General features: G+C 44.0%; 1 protein-coding gene across 1 annotated transcript in view; it reads right to left on the reverse strand.

The window, feature by feature from the left end:
• The window catches only part of AHRR (aryl hydrocarbon receptor repressor), an 87,332-nt gene extending 66,231 nt beyond the window's left edge, over positions 1–21,101 (reverse strand). Inside the window, exons 1-2 of the mRNA XM_074573591.1 lie at positions 20,800–21,101; positions 2,618–2,689 (exon numbers count right to left, since the gene is read on the reverse strand). Coding sequence (XP_074429692.1) covers positions 2,618–2,679 — 62 coding nt within the window. The 5' untranslated portion in view covers positions 2,680–2,689; positions 20,800–21,101. The remainder of the gene's footprint in view (positions 1–2,617; positions 2,690–20,799) is intronic.
• Between the last annotated feature and the right edge of the window lie 6,854 nt (positions 21,102–27,955).

Genomic DNA, 27,955 nt, shown 5'->3' on the forward strand with positions numbered 1-27,955 from the left:
GCAGGATCACGACCTGGCTTGACAGCCTCGTGACAAAAAGCTGATGGAGAGGCAGAGAGTTGGCCTTCTGGGATGCACTGAGTATGGGTAGATGTGAAAGTCCCAGTTGTTCTGCAGAGGGGAGAGCTGCACCTCTGTCCTTTAAATCCTGACCATCAAAAGGACTAATCCATGAATCCCTACAGAAAATCAAGTATCCTGCTCAGACTGGCACCTGAGCTCACTTATTCCTTTGTCAAGAGAAAGTTAAATTCTAGAGGCTATTAATGTTAAAAAGAGAGGAATCATCACTAGGACTGGCCAAAAAGTTCCTATCAACTTTTTTTCCTGTGAAAAATTAGGTTTTTCAACTGAACAAATACCCCTGCCTGCCTTTCCCAGAACAGGTGGCAGCATCTGCCATGATTTGTTATCAGAATGACAGGGGAAAAGTAGAACAAGGCTGTGAAGGAAAATATGCTATGCTATCAAACAAGAGAAAAAAAATGTAACAAAAACGGTATGACATGGATCAAAATCATGGTTAAATATACTGTTCCATTATAGGCTTTGTCTACCCTTCTAAATTCAAGATAAATGATTTGAGGCAACATAACAGGAAGGATACCTCAGAGTCCTGAACTGTCAGTAAGATCTGCAGGGCTGAAGGACATAGACCATGAAAGGAGCTCTGTCAGCCGCTTGGTCTTGGGCATTCAGAGCCTCTTCAGATGAGAGTTAGGAAGTCCCTGAGTGAGGGAATGAGCACAGGAAAGGCTCACCAGAGACCAAGCCCACAAACAGATAAGGTTTGAGGAAGAGACCAGTGTTGCTAGCAACTGAGAAATCATCCTCAGCAAGCGATAAGTAACTAACCACAGCAAACAGAGGGCTGTTTCCAGTGTGGGAGCTCAGTATTCTAATGATCCAAAAGATTGTCTTCGTTTTAAACAAAACCAAGTTTCTTAATCAGAATTGTCTGTGTTCTGGCTGGATACGCTCATGCTCAGGTACCTGTACTGCAATCTCATAGAAAACCTATTTTCAAGGTAGCATTACTTGCAACAGTTCCCAAGGTGAAAACTTGGTTCCGTCAAAGTAAGTGAGAATTTGCTTCTGGTTTTGTTGAAGCCAGAACTTCAAAAAAAGCTAATGGGGACACTTCTGTCCTTTGTCAGCAGGTAGTTTACTTAACCATTGCATTTATCTATAAGTCATTATTGAGAGAAGTTCTTCGAGTTGCCATATATGCTCCAAACATGAAGCTTAATGTTTCTCAAAGCAACTGCAACTCTCCCTCCTTTCTCACAAAAGTTATGATCCATAAACTGTTCTGCAGAGAGGTTATTTCATGTACTGGAGTGGTTCCATGCCTCATGCAGTTATAAAGTTAAATATCCACATCCATACTTGAACAGCAGTGCAGAAATGTTACATACGTTTTGCATTTAACACTCAGGTTTTGCAGGAAGAATTATTTTCTTATGTCATTTTCTTTGCCTGTTGTCACCTATGATCTATTTTACACTAAAATAAATATTTTTCTAAAGTGGGAACAAGTGGTTCATGTGCAAATACTCTCCAAAATCCGAACAAAATCAACAGATTTCACTCAAACATTCAGAGAAACTCCCCTTTGAGTTTAGACCAATATATACAATTTTAAGCCAAGTGGGTTATTTTTAGAAGTTCTGAACAACTGAAAATAGGGAAATCTGTTTTAGTTACCTTCTCATCCTTAAATTGTCTGTGAAGGCCACCAGTGCTAGTTCATAATTTTAACACAGTAAAAATGTGTGTTTCATAACCATATAATCAAGTGTAACACAGAAGATGTGGGACGATTATATTAAAAAGCTTCATTTCAGAGAGTGGTTTATGACATCTGGAAATCATTTTACATTTCAGTGATAGCAACCTTTTTTTCCCTCCCATTTCAAGCATCTTGTAGTAACGGCTTCCCATTGCTTTTTTTTCTTTTTCTGCTTTGCCTTCACACATACAATTCCTCTATCCCATTTTTCTTCTAATGAAAGTGATCCCATGGTAAATAGTGGTTCGAAAATGATGTGTTCTTTATGCAAAAAGTGAGTCACCAGCCTGCTTTTTCAGTTGGCTGAACTGACCCACTTTCCAGGCTCACACATGCAGGACGTAGCGATGCCCCAAGCAAGGCTAAGCCAAGGAAGGGGGAAGGGGGGAGCGCGATGCCAGTGCATTGGTGCCACTCCACACACAGCTTCTCAAAAGGCTCCTTCAACAGGCGGCGGGGAACACAGAACCGCGGAGGCAGCAGCCACCCCTCCAAACCATTGTCCAGATGACATTTGGTCCACCAGTATCTTCTGCCCATGAAAAAGTGCTGTCCCTCTCCACTCCTCACACCACAACCGCCACTGGCTTCCTTCTGGAACACCTAGTGATGGGTAAGGATGGTTTGACCCATGCTCGGCATCCTTTCTGGGGCCAGTCTTAACCATGAAGAGCCAGCCTCCTGACCAGGGGTTTCTCGCTGGAGAGAAAGATATAAGGTCTCTCCTGTGCCAGCGGACCATGGGATGAAGGGACTCCTTCTTCTACCTCACTGCTAGCACGTACATTCAGAGGGAGATGCCTCCTGATGAATATGATACTTAACTGTTTCTGAATGGGTTTCCTCCTTTTCCTCCCAGCATATAGGCATTCCCCCGGAGGAATCATTGTTTCAATGCTGAAAAACAAAAGGAATAGGTTTCTTAGTTCAGAGGTTTCTGTGTTTCAAACCGCTGTACGAAATGACAGCACCAAGAAAGTTCAACCGAGGAAAATGTTTGTTCCTTGAGTGTGGCGTTCAACAACACTAAAAAGCACAGTGGCATTAGTTAAGATAGAAGCTTAAGGCTTATTCCAATTTCCTACCTTAATATTATTAGAATATTGACGTTTATATTCAATTTTCATTTTTCCAAATTAAGCATACTATACATGGTATAAAAATGGGTATAAAATACATCCTGTTTACTCGATATCCAAAATTAATTTTTTTTCCTTCTAGGCTCATTTTTAAATTCAGCTAAACAAATAATACTACCCATCGTCTTCTGCAGGAGGATTTCACAGCTTTTTAAATACACAGGAATATAATCTTCCATTGCTGACACTGTGATAAGTGGGATGCAATTATTCAAATCAGCATTCTTCCAGGTCTTCACATCCTCATTTTTAAAGACTAAAAGTATATCTGTCAACAGCTCAAGAAATGACACACAGTGTTGTGGTGAGCACTAGGATCCAACCAATGCAGCGTTGAGGGAGGTGACAATTTTCAGACAAAACTTAATCGTGTTATTGCTGCGTTTGAGCCTTAGAGACATTGTAAGCTCTGAAACAAGTCTTTGCATTCAGTCTGTTTAAAACTTCTGGTGATTAGCCGAATAGGAAAGTCCCTTGATTTTCTGTCTCAAAGAGTATTTTAGACTTGCTGCGTGCTGTTCAACAGTGGGCACACGCTGCCTGAGAGGTTACTATATCTCAAGAGTATTTGGTGCTTTATGTAAGATGTAAAATTAAGAGGACCTTCTACGTCACGTCACTGAATCAAATCCCATGCTATTGAAGACACCTATATCATATAATGCAAATCATAGCCTTACTGAACTTCATTTAAAAACTGTTTAGAGGAGCTTTGCTTTTCATTGAAAGACAGCTTTCTGATAACTAGAAATCTTTTGCTTTCCAGCTTAAATTTGTTCATGGTCATTTTATGCCCATTTGTTCTTCTGCCAACATTGTCTTTTGGTTTAAATAGCTCTTCCTCCCCCATTGTGTTTACTCATTGGTGTATTTTTAAATATCAGCCATATCTTCAGTCAGCCTTCATTTTTCTATTCTAGGACAACCCAAACTCATTTATTCACCTCTCATGTTACAAACTCTTTATTCTTCCCATCACCTAAGGAGCCTTTTCTACCTCATTTCAATCAATCAGTCTAAAACATAGATAAACATAGTCATGCACTGTATATTAAGTGAAATCTAAAAATATTTCAGACATGCATATATGTATATATACTTACATAGTGACAAACCCTTAATTCTTTATGGGAATTATCTCACTTGATAGTTGTGCGAGTGCATTTTTGTTTTTCATAACCATTATCAAATTCATGGCTCACAGTCATCCTGGCCTCACCTAATATGCACAGTTCTCTGTCTTCATGTATAATTTGCAATAAATAAATGCACAGTTTATGGAGAAAATATAAGTTTTAGTGCCAAAGTGCCCAGCCATCCAATTCATACAATTCATCTCCAGTTCGTTTTTGTTGTGTGAGAATCGTCGCCTCTTCAGTATTGATGGTGCAAACAACTAAGTTTATTGCTACACTCCTGGTTTTGCATGAACTTTCTTAGTAAAACTGTCTTGTCTCCAAACTGATAGTTGAATAACTCTACTTGTTGTTTCCCTCCTGATCAGTCATTTTCCTCTCAGCGTGTCCTGTTGACCCAGTTCCTTCCCCCAACCCTTTCAGTTCTTTACTAGTCCTCAGCAGCACAGCATCCTTTGCTAAATTCAGATAGATTAGGTTAGCCGTATTTCCCTGATCTGGAAAATCAGTTATTGTATCAACAGAAAGCTATCTGATTACTTTTTCAAAATCATGTAAATCTACATTCCGTTTTTATTCCATTACACAACTAACCACAGGCGTTAATGGTTCTTTCCTTGAGAATTCATTCTAAAATGATGCATAGTATAGAGATCAGACAAATAGGTCAGTAGTTGCCTTCTCTCAGTTATAGCTGATGGTGGAAACACCAGTCATTCTCCAATTGGAGCAGTTTCAGGTACAGAGTTCATCAAGAAATAAACAAAACCATTTTTTTTCACTATTACTGAGACGATTTCATGAGACATCAGATGGGTGAACTACCTGGCCGAAGTCTATGAGGGATAGTCTACAGTGCAATAAATACTGCCCTGGGCTAAGAAAGTTTGCTTATCCCACAGCCTTTGCTTAAAGGGAGGCTTCTTGCCGCCTTCAAAGACCTTGTTAGGTTAGGCTAGTCTCAAGCTCATTTTTTGCAACAGTCTGCCAGTTTTTAAGATCTCATCTACCCTGGTGTGTTTTCTGCTCCAGTGGGAAGATGAAATGGTGTGAAGAAGCCAAAAGCATTGCTGCAGTTTCTTGTGAGACCTTACACTAAAAGTTATTTTCTTTATATTGTAATACTTCTGTGTTCTGAGTCCTTCCCGTCCATAACATGAATCTATGACTCACAGTTCATGTTTCAAAAGAGTGTCACATGCTAGACTTCCCTTCTCTTGCCTTCATGAGCAAAATTACAAGGAGGAGAAAGACTTGGACAGCATAATTCAACTGAAAACTGAAAGTTAAGAGTTCATTCAATTTCCCAAAAGGACCGCTTTGTTTTAGAACCCATTCTGGTTCAGTTGATTAATATGTGACAGCAAACAGAAATAAATTAAAAGACCAGTATTCAAACAACTGAAAACCAGGAAATAAATAGCAAACAATATGAGCTAGAATTTATGAAGTGTAAAATTCTGGTTAAGAAAGATAAAGGCCCAAAGGAAAATTCACAAGTTGCAGCGCTAAAGAGAAAAGATAGTGGCCTTTTTAGAAGAATATTGTGAACAAAAGAAGTCTAAAAAGTGTGTAGAGTGCTTATCAGATGGAGATGGCTGTATGTTAGAACTGCATAAAAGGTAAGAGTGTTCAACAGACTTATTTCTAGTCTCTGAAAAGAAGGAGAATCATGCACTTGCATCAAATAAGAATACACGATGCACTCTTCAGGCTTTCTACAGGAACTTTCTACAGAATTAGGACAAGGCGTTACCACAGCAACATGGTATGAAGCATTGCCTCAGCAACTGAACACCAACGTCCTAGATACGCGGACAGCCGAGAGGTGCTTCTGCTACTACCAATGTCAATAGTGGCATGCAGATAAAATGAATTTGAGAATGAATGCATGGGGAAAAAAAAAAAAAGAAAGAAGTCAGAAGGCTCATGGCTAGTGGTTCTAAAAATACATCTGAAAACAGCACTTGAAGTTGTTGAGTTGCATAGAACCATAGACCAAGAAAACATTGCTTTTAAAAACTGGAGAAGAGCACATATTCATAGTCCTGCCCGGACCATGCCCTCTTCTGATCGTCTGTAAGCTCTGCTCTCCACCGCTGGGACAGAAGAGCCCATCTCCACCACTGCAGGTGGCCAGGGGCTCCTTCCCCTACCAGCCCCCCTGCCTCACATGTGAATGAGAAACGGAAAGAAGTTGGGAGGACGGCACTCAGCTGCTCAGAACAATTGCGCTCTTTCCTTTCTCTTTCTCTTTCTCTCTGTAACACTTGAGAGTCCTCACATGCTCTCCCCCTGTTTGAGGAGGGGATGAAGATGAACCCAAAGCTGCAACCTTTCACCCCTCCAGCCACAGGAGAGGGGGCTTACAAGCTTAAGGAGCTTCAGGAGGAGAGCTAGGACTGAAAGGAACAGAATTGCTGGGGAAGGGCAGATGTGGACCATGATCATTCACTTTCGTATGTCAGATGCTTTTAATCACTGCTGACATTAAGTCGTAATGAATCGGAACACTGGGGAAATCCAAAGGACTGAAAGACAGCTGCTGTATGACAATCTTCAGAGAAGGGAAACATAATGATCCAGCTAACCACCGGATGGCGAGACTGACATCCATCTCAAGCAAAATACCAGAAAAGCTGATAAGAAAGACAAATGACATCACTTAGCAGAATTCTATGGAATATCATGCTCTTTGGAGTGAAACTTACTCATGGAGATGTTACCTCTAGCTGATAAAGGAATTCACTTGTATTTGTAAATCAATTAATTTAGCAGCCCACCATTCTGATTTTTAAAAGACACAACGAAATATTAAAGTGCACAGTTTCCATGAGTAAAGAATTGGTCAACTGACAGATAAAAAAAAAAAGCAATCATAGAGAAATCACTGCTAAATAGAAAGGTTTTTTTAGATTTTACAAGCATCAAGGTTCAATACAAAGCCATTGGTGATAACACTTGCAAAGTTATAAAAATTTAGAAGAGCGGTAAATAATGCAGAAGATATAATGAAATAGAGCAATCTGGAGTGTCCAGTAGGCTGTTTCTCTTTATCCACAATGCATCTTAATACAGCCAAATGCAAACATTTGCATCTCAGAATATGGAATGGGGACTGCATCCTGAAATGCCAGCAATTCTTGAAAGGAATTAGGGATCAAAGTGAAAACTGAATACAATCCATCCCCTGAGCTCCCAGGGAGGAGCTGCTGCAAAAGCAGCTAATGCAGTTGCTGACCTCAGTGAAGTGATTTTACCTCTGTTTACAGATATGATGAGACTGATGCTGGAACGGCGCGTACAGTTCCTACGTAAGTGCTTTTCAAAAAATGTTAGAAATTGGAAAGGGCGAGGAAAAAAGCTAAAAAAAGTGCTTGCGGGATGAAGAAACTGCCTTGCATAGAAAAAAGAATTAGGCAACTTGAGTAAAGTGAAGTACTTCCATGGGGAAGATACTGGTGCTGAATTATTTTGATCCGAAACACAGCAAGTACGGAGAGAGTCAGATATATCCAAATATGACATAAGGTGTCAATCTGTAACATTGTGAGTATTTAAACACTGGGGCAAGCTACAAATGATTTAATGGATCCTGCACCTCCTGCTGTCTTGAAGTCACTGTTAGGTGTCTTTCTGTAAAGTGCACTTTACCCTAACAGAAGTTATGCTTCAATTAAATACAAGCAGTTGTGCTGAATGCAGGCACAGAAAAAAGTATAAATTTGGTAGCCTTGGTAGCTATAGGAGGTCAAATTACATTATCCAATGATCTCTCCTTTCATTAAATTTTATGAATCATTTCCTGTCCGAATGTGATCACATACCATGCATTCAATGCCTGAACTACATAAAAGGGCTGTGCAGACCACAGCTTCGGAGCGGCACAGGTTTCAAAGAGGCAGCCTGGGAATAAGAAAGTTGTGTTCTCATCCCTGCTCCACCACAGAACCGCAGCGGAGCTTCCCCAGCAGCTTCACCAGCAGCGCAAGAAGGGGACGGGGCCGGAGCACTGCTTGGCTTTTCACAGGATTATGTGTTGCTTCTACCTTGGGAGTTCCACTCATGACGGCTGATCAACAGAATAGAAATCTACCTGCCTGCTGTCACAGAATCGTCACAGAAGGACAGGTGTTGGAAGGGACCTCTGGAGAACATCTAGTCCAACCCCCCTGCCAGAGCAGGGTCACCTAGGAAGGCACTCAGGACGATGCAGCCTTTGGTGTACGTTCATTCAGAGCGCAGTTCTGGGTGCCTTCAGCTGCGGCACTGGATGCTCTTCACTTTCAGAAACCAGATCAAGGCTCCCAGAAAAACGAGGATTGACGCCTCTGACGTCGCTGGCTGTAGTCGCGTGCCTCGCATCGCGCAGTCCTTCCTTCACAGGAAGGCGTCCAGGCGGGTTTTGAATGTCTCCAGAGACAAAGATTCCACCACCTCTCTGGGCAGCAAATTAATTGTGATTAGCATGTTTCTGCTAAATGCATTGCTTCTGATGAACAGTCACGTTTTAGGAGAAAAGATGATAATGGCTTTGGATATATTATCTTTACAAATAGCATGCAATACTGTGATGAGCTCAAGCAGCCCCGCTTCAAGAGAAACTGGAGCAGAAAGTCACAAAAATGATGAAAGTCTGAGGAAATGAGCTCCGCAGTCAGAGTCCAGGAGCTCAAACTGTTTGGGTTATCATGAAGAACAGCAAGGAAGAACTTCCTCACAATAAGTAACTACGTTATGTAAGAAACAAACATTTCGTGACAGAGATCAAGCTAATTCTAGCAAGATCCAATTTGCAGAATTTGAGGCTAATTAAATTCAAATTACAAATAAATGAGGATAACTATTAAAATAACTTCCCGAGGACTGTAGAAGACTCTCCATCACTGAGCATTTTTTAAATCTTAATGTTTTCTTAAGAAAACTGTTAGACTTGTGTGGCAAAGAATTTGTTTAAGGATATCTGATGGTCCATGTTATACGTGTGATCGAAACAAGACCACAGTGGCTCTTTCTGGCCTTAAAATTTACTTTTCTGCCTCAGTCTTCTCTCCAGTGAAAAAGGAAGAAGGTTAATTCGCAAACCTGAAGAGCTGTTAGAAATGTTAATTGACTAACAAAAAGCTATATAGCACTTGACTCACAGAGCGTGGTTCTGCAAGTACCAGGCATCACATATTGGGCTTACAGCACAGCTAAGGTTGTCTGACATGGCACACATAAAATCTCTTTTTCATTTCCTCTAAAGAAAATATGTACAAATTTGGCTATGTTTGGAGCTTCTGAAAAAAAAAAAAACATCTCCAGTTTGCGTGTGCTCAGGAGATCTGTTGTAGTCTGACAGTTATCTATAGTTTCTGCCTGAGCTGAGCACACGTCATCCCCTTCATTCCTCCCACAGGCATCTGCACTATACATATGCATCCCCATGTGCTTTACATGCCTCCCCTCGGAGCAGAGCAGCAAAGGCAGAGCCAGACTTTCCCTCTCGCTGTTCCTCCTCATCCTGGTGTGCTCTCCCTCCTCCAGCCGCCCCAGCCCAGAAACAAGGGGCTCCAAATTTAAGGCACAGGAATGAGGAGTTGGCAGTGGGAAGGACTGGGAGGCATGCTGGGAGGAGGCAGGGGGGGGACAGAAGCTGACTGCTTGTAGTCCTGAGTCTCGGCATCCCCAAGACCTGCAGGCAGATGCTGTGTTTCGTAACACTTCGGAAAGGGATCACTGGGGAGCGCTGCTTTTGAATTATAGAATCATAGAATTGTTTAGGTTGGAAAAGATGTTTAAGATCATCAAGTCCAACTGTTAACCCAGCACTGCCCAGTTACACTAAACCATGTCCCTCAGCACCACATCTACACGTCTTTTAAATACCTCCAGGGATGGTGACTCAACCACTTCCCTGGGCAGTCTGTTCCAAAGCTTGACAACCCTTTCAGTGAAGAAATTTTTCCTAGTATCAAATATCTAAACCTGCCCTGGAGCAACTTGAGGCCGTTTCCTCTTGTCCTATCGCCTGTTACTTGGGAGAAGAGACTGACCCCCACCTCTCTACAGCCTCCTTTCAGGTAGTTGTAGAGAGCGATAAGGTCTCCCCTCAGCCTCCTTTTCTCCAGGCTAAACAACCCCAGTTCCCTCAGCTGCTCCTCATGAGACTTGTTCTCCAGACCCCTCACCAGCTTCACTGCCCTTCTCTGGACACGCTCCAGCACCTCAATGTCTTTCTTGTAGTGAGAGGCCCAAAACTGAACATTAGGACTTACTTCAACATAACCATCCAAAATATGGGATTTTCCCAGAAATTAGGTGGCCTGCACCCCCCTACTGCAGTTTCCTGCCCAGGTCTCCTGCGGGCTCCTTTGCCATCACTGCCTATGTTACGGGAAGAAGTCTGAGCATGCGGAGCCAGCCCCACTCAGAGAGCTTAGGGAAGGATCTGGGGCTGTAGGAATGAGGACCGCGCGATGCGAGGCACGCGACTACAGCCAGCGACGTCAGAGGCGTCAATCCTCGTTTTCTGGGAGCCTTGATCTGGTTTCTGAAAGTGAAGAGCATCCAGTGCCGCAGCTGAAGGCACCCAGAACTGCGCTCTGAATGAACGTACACCAAAGGCTGCATCGTCCTGAGTGCCTGGCATTGAGTAAATGAGAATATGTCTTTCAGATTTGTCTCTGCAAGTAAGTCCATATGTCTCAGCAGCATAATGAAGATTAATTCAGCAGCGGTTTTGATGTACTTAGATATTATAGTCACAAATATCACAAAAAAGTCTGTAACAGAATTCATAGTGCTGTGTTCAGAATGGGATTTGAACAGTTCATCATATGGAGCTGGGACCACAAGGTGAATGAGGATAATAAAAACAAAATATGCAATTTCTATTTTTAATATGAGATTAAGTTTAGTGCCTGTCCACATAGGTGAGGAATTCACATTTCGTCTTTAACTCCTGGGTTGCCTAATTTGCAAGTGCTTGGCTTTGAAACATGGCAGCCCTTTTAGCTACAGGGTGGCTATGCAGCTACACTCTTCGGGAATCTTTAGCAGAACAATAATTTCAATCACTATTCTTCCCTCACAAACAAGTTCATTTGGGGACTAAATTATCTCATCAGCCCTCCTTTCTTTATTTGTTTATATAAGAAAGCCTGAAATTAAGTTCAAGGAAACTTTTTTTGAGCTTTGAGGATGTAAATAACCAACTTTAAAAAAAAAAGCTTAGATGCAGGGGTTTTTTTTTAGGTGATGTTTTAAAAATTAGGCTGTTTTTAGAACCTCTAACATGTACGCTGTGTCACTTCAGGAAGGATACAGACCATAGCACGTATAAAAACACACACAAAACCAATCAGATTGGGCATATGTGTGGTACAATCCTTTATAGTTAACAGAGTGGCATCTCTTTCTACCAGGCTTGACTTTGGTCCTCCATTGCGTTTGCCACAGACCATGAGAGGAGAAGACGGGGTTGCCCCAGCAGCTGGATCACCCTTTCCATAGTAAGGTGTGAGCAGTGATGAAAAGTTTTGCTACAGCTGGGGCATTTAAGATATTGCCTGAACCAGATGGATTATTTGATGATTAACAAGACACTCAACCTTACATAGCAATCTTGCCCTCAGCAGGGATATTAGTGTAGCATGTTTCACCTTTGAACTCTCAGGAACATCGTATCTTTGAGATCTCTGCCTCTCTCTTATGTTTGCTGAAACCTGACTTAACAAGTCAAAAGAAGTCACTTCTGGAGACTGAAAGGCAGAGGCTGTGAAAGCGTAACCATAATTTCCAGAGCAAATTTGACTAAAATCACTAAGATAGGTCAATGAAATATTTCTGCCATGAATGTGTAGTGTAGCAGGGCCTTAGTTCAGCCGCCTTCAAACCTTAGTTCAGGTTCCGGGAGCAGCTTTATGCTGGCAACGCAGAGCTCAGTACCAGCTAACACCACAAGTATATTTATCAAGTGTAACTTGATAACTTTTTAGATAGGTTCTCCCCACATTTAGCTCTGTGCTGTTATGATAAGGCTGCTAGAGCTAGTTAGTTCATCAAGTTTGTCTAGTTCATTAGTTTGCCTACACTACTCAGCAACTGTGAGGGATAAATGCCCTTAAATCAAAGGAGAACAGCATAACTTCGAATGCGTTGTGTCACTTTTTTTCACAACAAACACATGTGGTCCTGCATTGGCTGCTTTTTGGCTTGTTTTACCCTCATTCCCAACTCCCCTGTTCCACCACAAGGTGGTCCATGATCCAGCACCCATACAGCACTCTGACAGGGTGAACTAGACATGTCACTTTGAGTTGCAGAACTAGCCACGGGGTTGGAAATGCAACTACGAAGCTATCTATGCTGGTCCTCCAAACCCTCTTGTAAGTTCACCAGCGTTCCTGGTGTTACTTTCCCAACCACCTGTGTTTTAATACCCTGCTTGTCATTTCATCTGACTTTGATTGTCTGGGGTTTGGGATTCTCTTTGAAGTAGTAGAAGAGCGATCTTTGATAAGACTATCATCGTGCATCCACCAGGCCAAACTAGAAGTGTGGGGCAATTTTGGAGCAAACTCTTAACAGCATGATGAGAAACCCCGAGTTACACAGAGGGAGGGCTGAACAGACGAGGCAGGAAGAGAGAAACACTAGGAACCATTTTTAGGAGTTTTCCACTGGCGCTAATTTAAATGGAATCTTTATCAGGAAAGGACTGCTTATGAAAATCAGGGAGACTCTCCGCAGTAGCCAATAAGCTGGTGAATCCCTCCTGTGAGTGGCCCAAGATTCAATTCCAAGTCCTTTGAAAAAGTCTGCCCTACAGTGTAACTGTAGTCTCATTTCTCTCTTCTTTTTCACAAAAGGCTTCTTAAAAAGTTTCTAGTTGCACTCCAGTGCAGAACAGGAGTCAAAATATATGACAGCTTATATGTTTAGTATATAGAGAGTTTCGTATATGTATATATTTCATATATGTTTCATATATTTGTATATTTCTGTATCACTGTTGACAGAGGGACAGTGTGGCCGTCTCTGGCTCAGAGCCACAGCCTGTCCCCAGAGGAGCTTCTGTGACACCAGGAGAACACAGCACAGCGTTTTCCCCGAGAAAAGAAGCAAAAGAGGGCTGGATCTAAGGCAGATCCAGCACAAACACGAACTAACAAAATAGGCACTGACATCTTTATTATTATAAAAGTTATTATGAAATGCGTGTGTATAGGAGTAGGAGAGCAGGGGGAAAAATTACTTATAAACCCAGATGGTAACATCAGCTTTTTGGGAAGATGCAATGCCATTCTTCTCCTGGCCTTGCTCTTCCGTGTTCCTCCTTCCTGGTCGTTCGATGGAACCAAAGGAGAGGCAGAGGATGAAATGCCAAGTGCCCCATAACAGAGGTTCAGCAGAGCTCAGATATCTGAAGATCCATGGAAAAAAGCAAAAACTTTCAGGGAAAAAAGAAGGTGTTTTTCTCAAAGCCTGGGATGGAAAATGGGAATGCAGAGAAAAACTGAAACGAAAGATAAAATATTTTCTCCTAGAAGTGAGTGAGTTATGTTAGCTTGATGCTTAAATTGACATTGTTATTATTGTTATTGCTGCAATTCCGTCTTTTAAAATGTTTTTGCTAACAGTGTAGGAAGCACTGCAGCGTTAGAAAGCAGCAGGTCACAGTTTAGAAATGCACAGCGAGAGCCAGGCTGGCATGGGAGTTGTCAAGATTTTGCTCAGTTCTTGCAAGTCTTTGGTTTAATGAAGTACACGAAAAGCAGAATGAAGACTCAAACGATCCTGTTCTTTCAGATACGGAATCTGAAGACAAAAGTAAAAATAAAAACTGATGCAGCTATTATTTTTGAGATTATAAAAGTAGCTAAACAAGTTCTACTGGTTGAAAGGCTGCCCAGTTTTGTCTGCTACGCTGACAAGGCACTACTCCAGCACCTTGGTTTGGATACGTACTCAAATTTACTGCGGGTCCTTAACCATGGATGTATAAGTATATGATTTCCTCTCCAGGAACACAGATTTCTCATTTACAAGCAGTATAACATATCTATTCCCATTCTGCTTCTGAGATCTATGGACCTATCTACCTTTTTTTTGTTTGTTATTTGACAAGTTATGGCACTTTCTCTTGTAAATACTTTTACTGCTTTAGAGATATGTCTCCAGAGGAAAAAATATGTTTAAATACATTTGCAAGTTGTCTGCAGTACAACCGTGTCTTCTAATACTATTTATATCTGTTACTGCCCTAAAGTAATCAATATATACAAATTTATTCTCATTAATATCCCCAGCAGTGGTATTTTCTATGCGCTCACTAAATTTTTCATCATATATTCTTGACTTTTTAAAAAGAATTAAATTTAATTTTCATAAACAAGTAACAACTCCAAGTATTTTACTGTTTATAATTAGGGTAAGAGGTGGGGGGAAATTTGAACTCTTGCCTTCAAAACTCCCAGAATTTTTTTTTTAGTCTCTAAGATAAAAAGGCAAACGTTTTGTGGATACATCCTACCACAATAGAATTTGTCATAAAGCATTTGCTACCATCCCAAACCACCTGACACTAATAAAGCAGCTAGTTTAACGTTTACTGATTCTCATCCACTCCTGAAAAGTAATAAACAGCAATTTTTCACAGCGAGAAAATTTTAGGGAATCTCCCCGATTGCAGGGTAGGGGAGAGCTATTTTATCTGCTTTCACAGCACGCCTTCCCTCCCCGGTCCCTGAACACCCATCTATCCCGAGACAGAAGATTTTGTTAATCATTATATCTTTGCAAACGGGGCTGTAAGAACCCTCAAGAGATCATACAGAACATCCTTCCCGGTTTCATAGAGAAGCAGCTGTACCAAAACCATTCAGAGGTTTCAGATCGGAGAAATGGCTTGTGAGCATGAAAGCCTTGTCTGGTTTTTCTAGCGCAATCAAATGATATAATAAAAAGCGCCACATCTTTCTAGTCTTTTCCATTCTTACATGCTTAGGCCATCATAGCTATAACAACACAGCTGTTAAACCACTCCCAAAAGCTGCTGATACTGAAGAAGTACAGTTTCTGTGAGTACCCCAGAGATTTTATTCCAGCATTTAACTGTTACTAAAATATCAGAATTTTTCCTATGCATCTTAACCTAAATTTTCCTTACTGTGACGTAAGATGGTAATTTCTTGCCCTAGCCGACATGAACTTAAAACAACAGTTTAAGTTCAACTAATTTGGCAGCTAACCCTATATTTCTAAAGATTTTTAACTTTTTTTCCCTTTACTCTTCCCATCCCGAGACCAAACAATTATTGTAGTCTTTTCTTGGAAGTGATATTTCCTAGGTATCATTCCTGATCATTCCTGTTGCTCTCCTCTGGACACTGAATTTGGTCTGTATTTTTCCTCAAGTATCCTGCTCCCAAATGAGTGCAATACTCCAGCTAAGGACCTACCTGGGCTGAGTAGGGTGAAAAGATTATTCATATCTCTTAGAAAAAACACTCCTATTTCTACACCCCATTTGTCCATTTGCCATTTTCACAACAGCGCGATGCTACTGACTCATGTTTAATTTGTGATCCACCAAATTTCCACATCCTTTTCTCCTTAGCTTGTGTCGCCTAGCCAGCCTTTCCCCACGCTGTATTTGAATACATGATTATTCCTGAACCAAGATAAACTTTTGCACAAAACCTTACAGCCTCGCGTCCTGCTTGGTTTTCTGGAGGCTGTGACTGTCAAAAATCACTCTGAATTTGACTCTCGTCTTCCAGGGTGCCTGAAACCGTTTCAGCTTGGTGACATCTGCAGGCTGAATGCCCACATGCTCTGACCCGTCATTCGAGCCATTCATGAAATAGGGAACCGCTCTGACAGACCCCTGTGGCGTCCCAACCTGAACGACAGTCTTCTCAATATAGCCCTCCAAAATCTCTAGCGCCTGTATTCTTCACCCACAGAACAACCGCAGCAAATTTTGCTGCTCTAGAAATGGCCCGAAACAAGACGAAAACACCATGTTTATGGAAGGATTCCTCATTTGACGACGAGGAGGGGAAGACTCAAACAAGACAAATGCACTAGAAGTTCTCAGACATCAGAAAAACGCATTTTGGAGAGGCAAATCCCCGTGAAAGACGACGAGGCCAAGAAGAGCCTGCTTCCCAAATGATGCTGCCCCGACTGCGAGGTGAGAGCGTAATAGTTGGAGTGTCAGCATAGGAAAAAGTTCAAGAGGCTACTCAGCATCATGACTTCCAGGGATCAGTGTCCTACCAAATGTAGGAAACAGCTCCCAGGAAAGCGAGACAATGACCCCAAAACTGCCACGTAGTCCAACTTCACTCTGTCTCAGCTCCAGCATTACAGAAGAGGGGGAAATCCAATAATCGTGGATTTTTACAGTCCTAACGAGTGATGAAATTTGATTTTATGTTAGCACATGTTTTCAGCAAGCTCAACCTACTGAAATGACCGCCATTTAGCATCAATACAAATGAAGTTTAAGACTGAGGAATAAATATTTAATATATTTAATGCCATGCGCGGATATTGCTGTTGAATAGAGAGCAATACCTCTGGCGCACCAGGCACCACTGCAATCACAGGACAGGTCGAATAAATGATTGCAAACAACATGTTTTGCAGCCTCAGCTTTATAGACCGCATCATGGAAATTATTTATTTGTTTTCTGCAGATGCAGCCTTGATTCAGAACCGTAGACGCTATGGTCCAGCCCAAAGCAATCTCATCATCCAACAAATACGATGATATACATGCTAAATGCTTCGCTTATATAGACTCCTATTAAAGGTGTTCCCCTGCCAGCGGCTGCTAAGCGCTGCCGTCTTGCACAATTTTACACCACCATCCTGCACTGGCCCTGCTGCTACATACCAGAAGGCACCTCTTGGAGGGAAATGGTAAGATCCAAAATAAGGTTTCCAAAACAAAAGGAAAAGAGATACACTGGATTTCTTGCGACAGGAGCTGCATCACTCTGTGCCTGAGGATTGCACTTGAGTGAGCAGATCCTACCTTGTCTACACTGGAACAGTCATATGGCACACCGGCACTAGGGATCTCAGGGGTCCATAAGTATTTGGGGTGCATTTAGTTGGCGTTATGTCGGCATCATTTTGTCAGCCTCACCTGTGCAATCCTGTAAGTCCATCCATTCAAGTTCTGCAGTTGCCCATGTCATATTTGTTACGTGGACAACAGCACAAGGCAGCCACCACTGCTATAGTAACCTCAAAGATCATGACTCTGGAGGTAAATCGAACTATATCCAAAATGACTGCCAATAGCTCTGTGGGAGCTCCGGACCGACAGAGACATACTCCTAAAGGATTTCCATCTCAGGATGTTCAGCTGGTCCCTGACTCTGGGTCAATCCTTGCAAAGCACTTTGAAACTTTCATTCTTCATACAGACACAGGAGTCTGCATTAGGGTCATCTTCCTCTTAAAAAAAGCATCCCCTTGGTGGACTTAAGGCTGCATATTTGCTCTGGTGTCCACCTTCTTTGCTTTGGCCTCTAAATGTTTGTAGAAATCCAGGTCTGCGCTTCCTGGTAGCAATTTGCATAGAGGGCCAACAAAGAAACCGCTTCTCCCAAAGTGGCAGCTCTTGCTACTGCTAGACAATTTATTTTTATATATATATATATGTATGTATATACCTCTGACATATAACTGACCTTCTCGTAACAGCTGGTAACTGACATGAAATTAATTTCTGGGGCAAAGACAATTTTTCACTTTTAACACCTTGTTGCAGCCGTGCCCCGGTCTGAGCTAATCAGTGAGCGCTGCGCTGCCGCAAGGTCCTCCTGTCCGGCTTGCCATGGCCATGCCCATGCGGTGACGGCGACCACCGCCAGCCAGCTGTGACAAACACGGCGGTTAGGCAGCAACGGTGTGGGAACATTCCCGTTGCCAAACGTCCGGTCGCTTACCTCACGGTCGAACCGATGATGTCTTTGCTGTGCCCGTGGCAGGGAAGCAGGCAGGTTCCTCTCCAGGTAACCCCATTCGAGCGGGAGCAGAGCAGCCAGAGTCGAGTGAAATGGCACTTGTGCCGTTGAGGCAGATCGCGTTAGCAGTTGATGAATTGTGGTTATCTGAGCTATAGCTTATTCCTCGTGGGTAAGCCAACTCAAATTGAAAACATCACCACTCTTCAGCAACGAGTTTGTGTGTGTGTGTGTGTGTGGACATGAGTCAAATTAGAAGCAACGTCTGAGTTAGGACTCCAGTTATTCCATAGTGAAGACAAGCCCGTGTTATCCAAATTCACCCCCTTCCCGGGACTCAACTTTATTGGTTATTCAAACATTACTGTGAAAAAAAACCCAACACCCTGGCTGACACTTCCTACCCAAACTTGGCAATTCCTTAAATTTTCCTCCAAAATCTGCTTTGTCCTAGCTGTCTCTGGGCACAAAGAGACACTCCCACATCCTTTACATTCCAGTTGGGGCTAATTGAACTCACATGTCAGCATGAGTCAGCAGTAATTACCAGGAATATTAAGGAAAGATTTGGCACCGGACCTTGGTTATTCAACAGCAGAGCCCCCATGTTTAGCGGGATCTTAGGTTAGATCGAACTCCTTAAAAACACGATGGCAAAACCTGTACCAACTTCTCAGTCTAGTTCAACTACGTATTGGCAGTTCCTGATACTGAAAGTGTCTTTACCGTCTTTTCAGATGTACCTACAGAAAGGCAAATCTAATGGAAAAATCATTTCTGACTACTAAATCCTCCACGGTAGAGTTTAAATCTGTTTATACACTGAAGCCGATGAATCAATATTAGACTGGCTGGCTGGTTTTCATAAGCATCCCCACTGCAAACAGGGCCTAGTGCTGCATTTCCTCCATACGATTCCTGGGCAGGAATCCGAATCGATGGGAAGTTGAGGTAATAACCTGCCTCCCCCTCCCACGGCTCACTTGGAATAAAAATCCTGAAACCACAACCACACGGCTTTTCCACATACGAGTGTTGGTTCCCTGCCGCTCTTCGCCAAAACAGTCCCCCTCAGCACACCTTCACCCTATGGGGCTGTGGAGCCTTGGCCTTCCAGAGCTGAAGACTAGAGGTTTTTACACCAAACTAGCCCAAGGTAGCCCCTAGAAACCCAATCCTCTCCTCGAGATCAGAGAACACCCAAATACACTTTTATGGTCACCTACTAAAAAAAAATAATAAAATAAAATAAAATAAAATAAAATAAAATAAAATAAAATAAAATAAAATAAAATAAAATAAAATAAAATAAAATAAAATAAAATAAAATAAAATAAAATAAAGGTTGTCAGAAACATATCTACTTGTGCAGAGAAGCGGTGGATACGGCAGTGAAAAGCGAGGATTGTCTCAGCCTGTGCTCAGGCAGGGGGTGCCGGCAGGAGCAGCGGCGTTAAAGTTACTATCCAAACCTTCACTGGTAACTCTTTCTGGTTATTAACATCTATGGTATTAGGCATTTTTTTTTTCAAGGAAATAAATTCTTACTCTTGATTCTATGATTCTTGGTTGCAAATTAACCGAGTGTCTTGCCAGTGAATTTGATCTTGTCAGTCATTAAGTCTCTCGCTTAAATGCAATGATTTAGTCTTAGCCCTGGATAATAACACTCTCTATGGTTCATAAAGGAGAACTGTTTTATTTTATCTACTGCAAACATATGTGCATCAACATTCTTCTCAACAGACTACTTCTGAGCCCAACCAGATCAGTCAGTTTTATTTAAATCCGGTCCCGGTTGTCTTTTTGAAACTTCCAACTACCAAACAACATGAAGCATATTCTTGGGTTTTTCTGGTGGTTTGTTTGGTTTTTTTGGTTTTTTTTTGGTCTTAATAGTCTATCTCCTAGAAACTTGCTAAATGACGCACAAACATTGTTTGTGCCCGTCTTCAGAAAAAAAAAAAAGTTTTTTTACGTGATATAACTTGGTTTTCTGCTATTTGCGTTATTCTTTAATAAAGACATAAAACTACAGCTTCGCCCGAAAACGTACAAAATTCTTGTTTACTGAACAAAGTAACGCAAAGTCAGAAAAAGCACCAGAGCCCGTACACACGCTTCGCCCTTCCGGCACTGATTTTTTTCCACCTTTTGGTATGTCAAAGTGAAAGACAACAAAAATTTTTAGCTCTGAAGTTACAAACCGCTGAAAATGAAGATTTTGAGGGGACGTCCCGACTGACCCCCAAAGCATACCCACCCTCTTCTATGCCAAGCGAGCGCGATTCGGGCTTGAAAGAGGCGACGTGAAACTTTATTTCGCTTGCTTTCCAACCCCCAAGGTCTCTCCAGGCATCAGTGGGAAGGATGGCTGAAGCCAGATGTGGCCAAGGTGCCATGGCAGAGCCCTCTGCACCCCCCCACCGCCATGCCCCCCCACCCTGCTTTCAGCCCTCGGGACGGCGGGGCAGCCCCCCGTGCATCCCCCGGGGCAGCCGCCACCTCCCGGGGCTTTCGCCCGGCAGCTGCGGACCATCACCGGCGCTCGGGTGGAAGAAGCGGGGCGCGTCCTGAGCGGCTGCGGTCCCTACCGAAACGTCCGGGGCGGGGGGGGGGGAAGCAGCGACACCCCCGGGGGTGTGGGGGGGTAATTTGGGGGGGGCGAGGTGACCCAAACCCCCGCGTTGTCCCGCCAAAGCCCGCGCTGAAGCCTCGCTCGCCCGCCCACCGCGACCTCTCGGGATGCAACGACTTACCCCACGGTCCCCGCCGCCACCCGGCGGGGGTGCAAAGTTTTCCGCGGGCGAGGAGCAGCCCCCCGGCCGCGGCGCGGAGCGGCGGTGCCGGGGCGGAGGTGCGGCGGCGGGAGCGGGACGGAGGGGGCCGGTGGGGAGGGAGGGAGGGAGGGAGGGGGTGGGGAGGATGCTCGGCCGCCGCTTCCCTCGTGATTCAGGTGGCGGGCTGGCGGCCGAGTGACAGGGCGAGCCGCCGGCTACCCCGTTCGCACGCGATCCCCGGCCCGCCGCCGCCGTCGCCGCCGCTGTCACCCCCCCACGACGGCGGCAGAGGGCGCTGCGGCGGCGGCACCGGCGGCGGCACCGACGGCCGGGGGGCGGGCGGCGGCCGCGGCGGCGGGGAGGGGAGCTGGGGAGAGCCGCCGGACGGGGACGCGGATTTGAAACCCGTCTCCCCGCCGGTGCCGCCCGCTCCTCCGCCGCGGGGTGTGGGGGGGGGACCGAACCGGGCACACAGGCCGCCCCCCCCCCCCCCTCCCCCAGTGCACCTGCCGAGCCCGGCTCTCCCGAAAAGTTGGAAGAGAAGAGTACCGTCCGGGTCTTTCCCCTGCTCTGGGATGTCTGGAGCAGCCTCAACCCCACCTCTGGCATCCGTGCCTCCGGAGGGGGCTTCCCTCTGCCCCCCACCTGCCCCTCTGCCCGCCCCGGTCCCTGTGGGTCCTTTTGCCCTTGTCGCCTCACGTGGCAGAATCATGGAATGGTTTGGGTTGGAAGGGACCTTAAAGATCACCTAGTTCCAACCCCCTGCCCTGGGCAGGGACACCTCCCGCTAGACCAGGCTGCTCAAAGCCCCATCCAGCCTGGCCTTGAACACCTCCAGGGATGGGGCGTCCACAACTTAGTTTTTTTTTGCTGCAAAGGAGGACAGTGCCCAGGTAGAAGCACATCTCCCTCTGCACATCGGTACCTTCAGTTCAGCACCCTATTTACCAGCTTCACCAAGAAGCTGAGTAATAGCTGGGAATTTTTTTTTTTCTTTTTTTTTAACTAGCAGGGCTTTTTTTCCCCAGAATGTTTTTCCGATGAATTTCTGGTTTGTACTGGAAGTGCTAGGGGATTCCAGTCAAGCAGCAAGGCCTTTTGCAAGTGATGTGAGGTGCTGGTGTTAGATAAGCACCTAAAGCGGCTCTTGCATGGGAGGCTTAAGGAGAGGATAGACAAAACGAGAGCAGGCTGATGTGGAGAGTCCAAGGTAGCAAAGTGAAAAACAATCCTCCCCCTGGTGCGATGCCAGTCCTTAGCGAGGAGATCCAAACATTGAACCCCCACAGCAGACTTCTGGGACTGGTTGCTGTGGGGAGGAACTGTCTACTGCTCCTCAGCCCTGGACTGCGGAGGTATGGCCTAGGATGCAGATGCTGTAGGTACCAGGTACCTACAGCAGGTACCACCATTCAGACAATAGCGCCCAGCACTGCCCCCCCCAGGCACTGCTGCAGCTTCTTGGGCACCAGCTGGCTTAGCTCTATATCCAGAGGCAATCCTTCTGGGAAAGCCTGATTATCAAGATGCAAGTGGCAGGAATAATGTACAGGAAAGCAAAGAACTGCACTTTTGCTCATAGATGTTTTGTCCATACGAAGCTTTACTCTGGGGTTGCTTGTGGTACAGATTGACTGAAAATGCAGCGCCTGGGCATGGATTTACTGGGGAGGGAGGGGAGAGGAACAGGAGTGTTAGGGAGCACCCGAGCCTTCCTTTCTCCCCTCTCACCCGAACAGGAGTGAGGAGGGTGGCACCAGCTCTGTGGCAGGTCTCTGTGGCTACGGTTGTGTGGCTTCCCAGCGTCCCCAGCAGTTCAGAGCTGTACCTCTCTGCAGTGCCCAACCTCACCATCACTGTTAAGTCTTCGGTTGGACCGTTCTTGTCTTGCTTTTAGCAGGGGGATCTCACTTTGACAAATGTCCCTGCCTAAGATGTTTCCATCCCTCTTTGGACGTGTTCTTCAAGATGAGGGGACACCCGGACCCCAGCCCTCCTGTCCTGCGCATGAAGATTGAAGAGCCCAGCTCGCAGGAACACTATTGTTCCAGCAAAATAGAACCAGTCAGTGTTGTTGATTGCTCCGTTACATCTTCCCAGACAGAGCCTTGGCTATAAAAATAGATGCAATAATCCACATGGACAGTTGCAATTGTAAACGGCATTCAAAAAGCAAAAACGGAATTCATAGTTTGACACAGACATATCCCCAATCCGTCAGGATGTGACACATTGGCAGCGCGTCGGTGCCAAACTATGAATGCCATTATTTACTTTTCTTCTGAAGGCTATTTACGATTGTAACCTTCACAGTAAATTAGTGTATCTATTTTATATCGGACATTTTCTGAGAGAATTTGGTATTGTCTGCACTTATTATATCCACAGAATTGATGGAAGTTAGACCAATTCAGGCCACAATAAATCTTCGGGGACTACAGACTGTGCTTATGTTAGGAGGATTTGCCAGCATAACCCTACCAGCAAAATCCTATCTGGCAGAGGCGAGGCCTATGTTTGGAAAGAGAAATCAAAGGCCATCAACACTGAATAGCTCTCCACTAGATGGAACAATGGTGCTTCTGCTGCCAGGCCATTGACAGGGAGTGATTTACCCAGAAGAGAATTGGGGAGGGGGAGGGGGTGGAGCCCAGAAAGGCCTGGATAATGGTGAGACAGTCATGGGACAACTATTGTTCATCACTTCTCCTGGTGAATGCAATGCCACGGAGGAGATAGGAGGTGTCTTGGTGGGTGAAGACACATCTGAGCTCATTGACCAGGCATGAACCATCTCTGACTCAGAAGCGGTGTCACCATGTGGTGTTCAGGCCACCCTACCAAATCTCTTAGCAAGTTTGTTTGACTGGGAACGGCGCCGAGCCAGCATATGTCCAGCTTGGAATTTGGACCCTTTTGCACCTGTTTGTATCGATACGCCCAAAGACGACGGTTCAGATGTTTTACGGGAGCTTATTCCATGTACAGCTGAATGACCCAGCCCGCAGAGAGAATATTTGTGCTGTGTTCTCTTCACTCCCTGGTTTTTAAATTTTGTTAAAAGTAATTACATTTGCCAGGCAAGAATTGTTTTTCATAATCTCATGCTGCTGACTGTTTATACTTATACCAGCTATGTGCAGATCTTTTTTATACAAGTTAGGCTTACTGAACAACTGCCAGATAGTTCTGCTTTCCTTCTTGAATTTTAATTGCTTACTTGCCCGGCATCTATTTTTAAAATGGAACTGTAAATGGAACAGTAAGTTCCATCACTCACCGTAAAGGCAGGGGGTCAGCACCCTCCTTACTCCTCCTCTGCTTCCTCCTGCAGCGGAATGTGCAGGAATCGGGACCTGAGCTGTCAAAGCATTTAACCATGGGCATAAGCATTTAAGTTCTGGAATGCATCTAGATGCTTTGCAGGACTGGAAGTAGAGCTCAGGATTTCGCAGGGCTGAGACCAAGGTTATCAGGACATACTGATTTTATATTAGCACATATACAGAGGGACACAGACAGGGCTGCAGTTGCAGTGCACATGGAGTAGGAGGCTACAGACCCACACAGTCTCAGCTGCGTCGTGTGACCAGGAAAGCAGGTTCCTGATAGTGCTACTAAGTGGCTCACAGACTTAGAAAATCTGTGCCTGCATGGGGTTTCAAAGCAGAAACTTTGAAATACCAGTCTGCTTTCGCCTCAGACTCCCTCTACTTGGTGGAAAACGAGTGTTCGTTCAACGGGCTGGTTTGAACACTGCACCTAGACTCTCATCCACACCTTAATTTTCAAGACCATGTGCCATCAATTTCTCGCATAACACCACTTCACTTCTGGATAATAATTATAGACCCCAGTCGTCATCTGTCTTCTTATGGTCTTCATTACTTCAAGCCCCTATACACTCAGAATATCCATTTTATCTCTACTATTATTGCTTCTTGGAAGTAAGTGGCTCCTCAACTGTATCCTTTTGCTCATTTTTTAATATTTCCCATTATTTTTAGACTACCGGGAAAAGAGGTGATCGTGTGCAGGAAACTAGCAGGGAGTTGGAAGCCAACATAATTTTCTTCTTGATGCTTTAAATGACACATGTTATTTGAAAAAAAGAGACAGACATTCTTAATATTCTCATAAACACAAGCATTTCCTCATGAAGCAATACTGGTTGCTTCTTATTCCTTCCATACTGCTTTTATAAACTCTTAAATTCTAGAGTGATTGAAATACACTAGGTCTCCAGATTGCCGGAGCTAGCAATTTCAAATTACCTTCTTTTCTTTCAAAAGAGTTTTTCAGAACTAGCATATCCTATTTAAAAAAAAATTAAAAACTGTGTAAGATGTTTGGATAACATTCTTGTTAAACTGCAAGCTGTCCTCACTCCGGATTTAGCCCCTAATTTAATCAACTGTCCATAATAAATGCAGAAGTCAAATTGCAGCTCAAAAGAGCATCTTGATGATGAGTTGGGTTTTGGTTTGTGGGGTTTTTTTTATTTTTCCAAGATACTTCTAAGGGTTGTCTCTATTAACCTCATCTGACTGTGTTATACAGCAACAAAAATTTCATCGTCTGCGCAACTTCTGCTTCCGTTTTCCTCTTCCTACCCCTCAGAGGGCTGCAGGTTGGTAAGGCTGGGGTGATGATGTTTCATTGAAGGCTTCTGAATGCTGCAGAGAGGGAAAGAGGAACTTCGGCTGCTGCGCTGCTGCTGCTGCTGCTGCTGCCTGCATGCAGGGGCTGCTGCCTGCTCAGTGACAAGCCGGACTGGGAGCCGCTGGGCGACAGAAGGCTGAAACCGCTGCTCGCTGCTGCCCGGAGTAGCAGTTGATCCGAGATCTCAGATAACAGCACCCTGAAAGTGACAGTGACCTCGGTATGGAAACTCAGTCACTTTTGTCATCGCTTCTCCACCAAGGGGAGAAGCCTGGAGAAAAGGAAGCGGAGGGGAGACCTTATCGCTCTCTCTCCAACTACCTGAAAGGAGGGTGTAGCGAGGTGGGGGTCGGTCTCTTCTCCCAAGTAAAAAGCAAGAGGACAAGAGGAAACAGCCTCAAGTTGTGCCAGGGGAGGTTTAGACTGGATATTAGGAAAAATTTCTACACCGAAAGGGTTATCAAACACTGGAACGGGCTGCCCAGGGAAGTGGTGGAATCACCATCCCTGGAGGTATTTAAAAGGCAGGTAGATGTGGTGCTTAGGCACATGGTTTAGTGGTGGTTTTTGTCAGTGTTAGGTTGATGGTTGGACTCGAGGACCTGAAAGGTCCCTTCCTACCTAGACAATTCTAGGATTTGTTGACTTCAGGCAGGAGTGGGACCCCTTGCCCAGAAACTGTAGGTGGGTGCCTGGGGAACAGAACCACCTTTACAAGCCACTGGAGAAACAGAGATGGAAAAGAAAAATGAAGTGTTTTAAAATAAATGCAGAGAGCTCAGAAGAAGAACAACTGCTCATAACAAGATACTTCTTGCATACTTCTTTGCACACTTTTGTGTGCTCCAACTCTGTTTCTAGCAATTCCTTTGACCTTTCTTACCTAGAAGTCAATATGAACCTGTGCATTACTGCAAAATGCAAGGAGAAATGTTTAGCGCACTCATATAGAGATTGGAGAAAGAAGAAAGGATGTTTAGACATCTAAATCCTAATTGTATTTTCTCAATGGGAATAAGCAGGAAGAAAAGGATAAGAAAATATTTATAACAGCACATTATGAGATACCCAACTATGATTTGTCATATTATTCATTTGTTGTGAGACAGCACAGAGACAGCTAAACGGAGTTGATTTCCTTAAGTATTAAAAGAGGGTGCTAAAGCAACAGGGAAACAGCAGAGCAGAGCCCTTACAGGTCATTATTGTCTATAAAAATTAATAAAAAACTGCATCATGCCAGTGAATTTTTAAGTCAGTTCATTCCATATGGTCCATCTTCTCTCCGACAAGTCAGTTGCTAAAAACAAGCAATAAATCATCCCCATTCTTTTATTTTAATACTGTAAAGAATATTTGTTTTTATAACCAAATTGATTTAAGACTTAGCGCAGCCACAAAACATTCTAAACAGATGTCTAACTTGAAAGACACTAATATACTTTCTTATCCTGTAGTTATGGAAATTTGGGTTGCATGCAACCTGAAACCTAGATTTTTAAGCCCAAAGGAAAATGCATTTAGGTAACATGTATGTTATTACAACTATGCATTTGCAATAACTGATTTCAGTGAATAGAAAACATCCTTGATACACAGCTCTGTAACTCAATTAAAAGCTGCGCAAACAGAAAAGTTGTAACAATACTTGGGGTTTATGTGCAGAGGAAATATCACTGGATTAATATCACAGAATCATAGAATAGTTTGGTTTGGAAAGGACCTTTAAAGGTCAGCTCGTCCAATGCCCCTGCAATGAGCAGGGACATCTTCAACTAGATCAGGTTGCTCAGAGCCCCGTCCAACCTGACCTTGAATGGTTCCAGGGATATGTGGATTTCTGTTTACAGCTATAGATGGCTCAGAGAAGGAAAAGTTTTTATTGACACACATATGAAGAATCTGAGGTGTGGCACAGCCCGTGAGCTTTTATAATTGTTTGCGCACAGCCCTTTCTCTGGGAAGCACTAAAAATGTTTCATCCTGAGAGGCGCAGCAACAGAGGAGCACCAAATGCTTCTTTCTTCGACCTCAGGCTCAGACTTGTGACAGTATGGCAACGATACTCCCTTTCAAAAAATTGCCTGCTGCTTTCCTCTGAGTGGTGCATTGACTGGTAAAGCGGGCATTGCTTTCAGTTCATCAGACTGTTCCGGAGCTTTGTCAGGAGACGACTAGGACTGGCAAGGAGGCTAAACTCAAATTAAAGAGGGGGAAAGCAACCACAGTGAGAAGGGGCATCGTCCTGATCCTTTTCCGAGTCCTGCATAAGATAGAGGGTTATTTCTTCTATCAGGAAAAAGCTCACGGATCTGATATGAAGCTATGCCAGTCTGTCTCACCCCTGCACACAACTCACTTGGACAGTGCAGGCATCAGGAACATGTGTGGCCAGCTAGAGCTGATCCCACAGTCCACTGTCACTGACTTTCTGCCTCTGGTCACCCGGCTCCCTCTCTACAGCTCCCAATTA

The sequence above is a fragment of the Larus michahellis genome, chromosome 2, assembly GCF_964199755.1.
Source record: "Larus michahellis chromosome 2, bLarMic1.1, whole genome shotgun sequence".
Lineage (NCBI taxonomy): Eukaryota > Metazoa > Chordata > Aves > Charadriiformes > Laridae > Larus > Larus michahellis.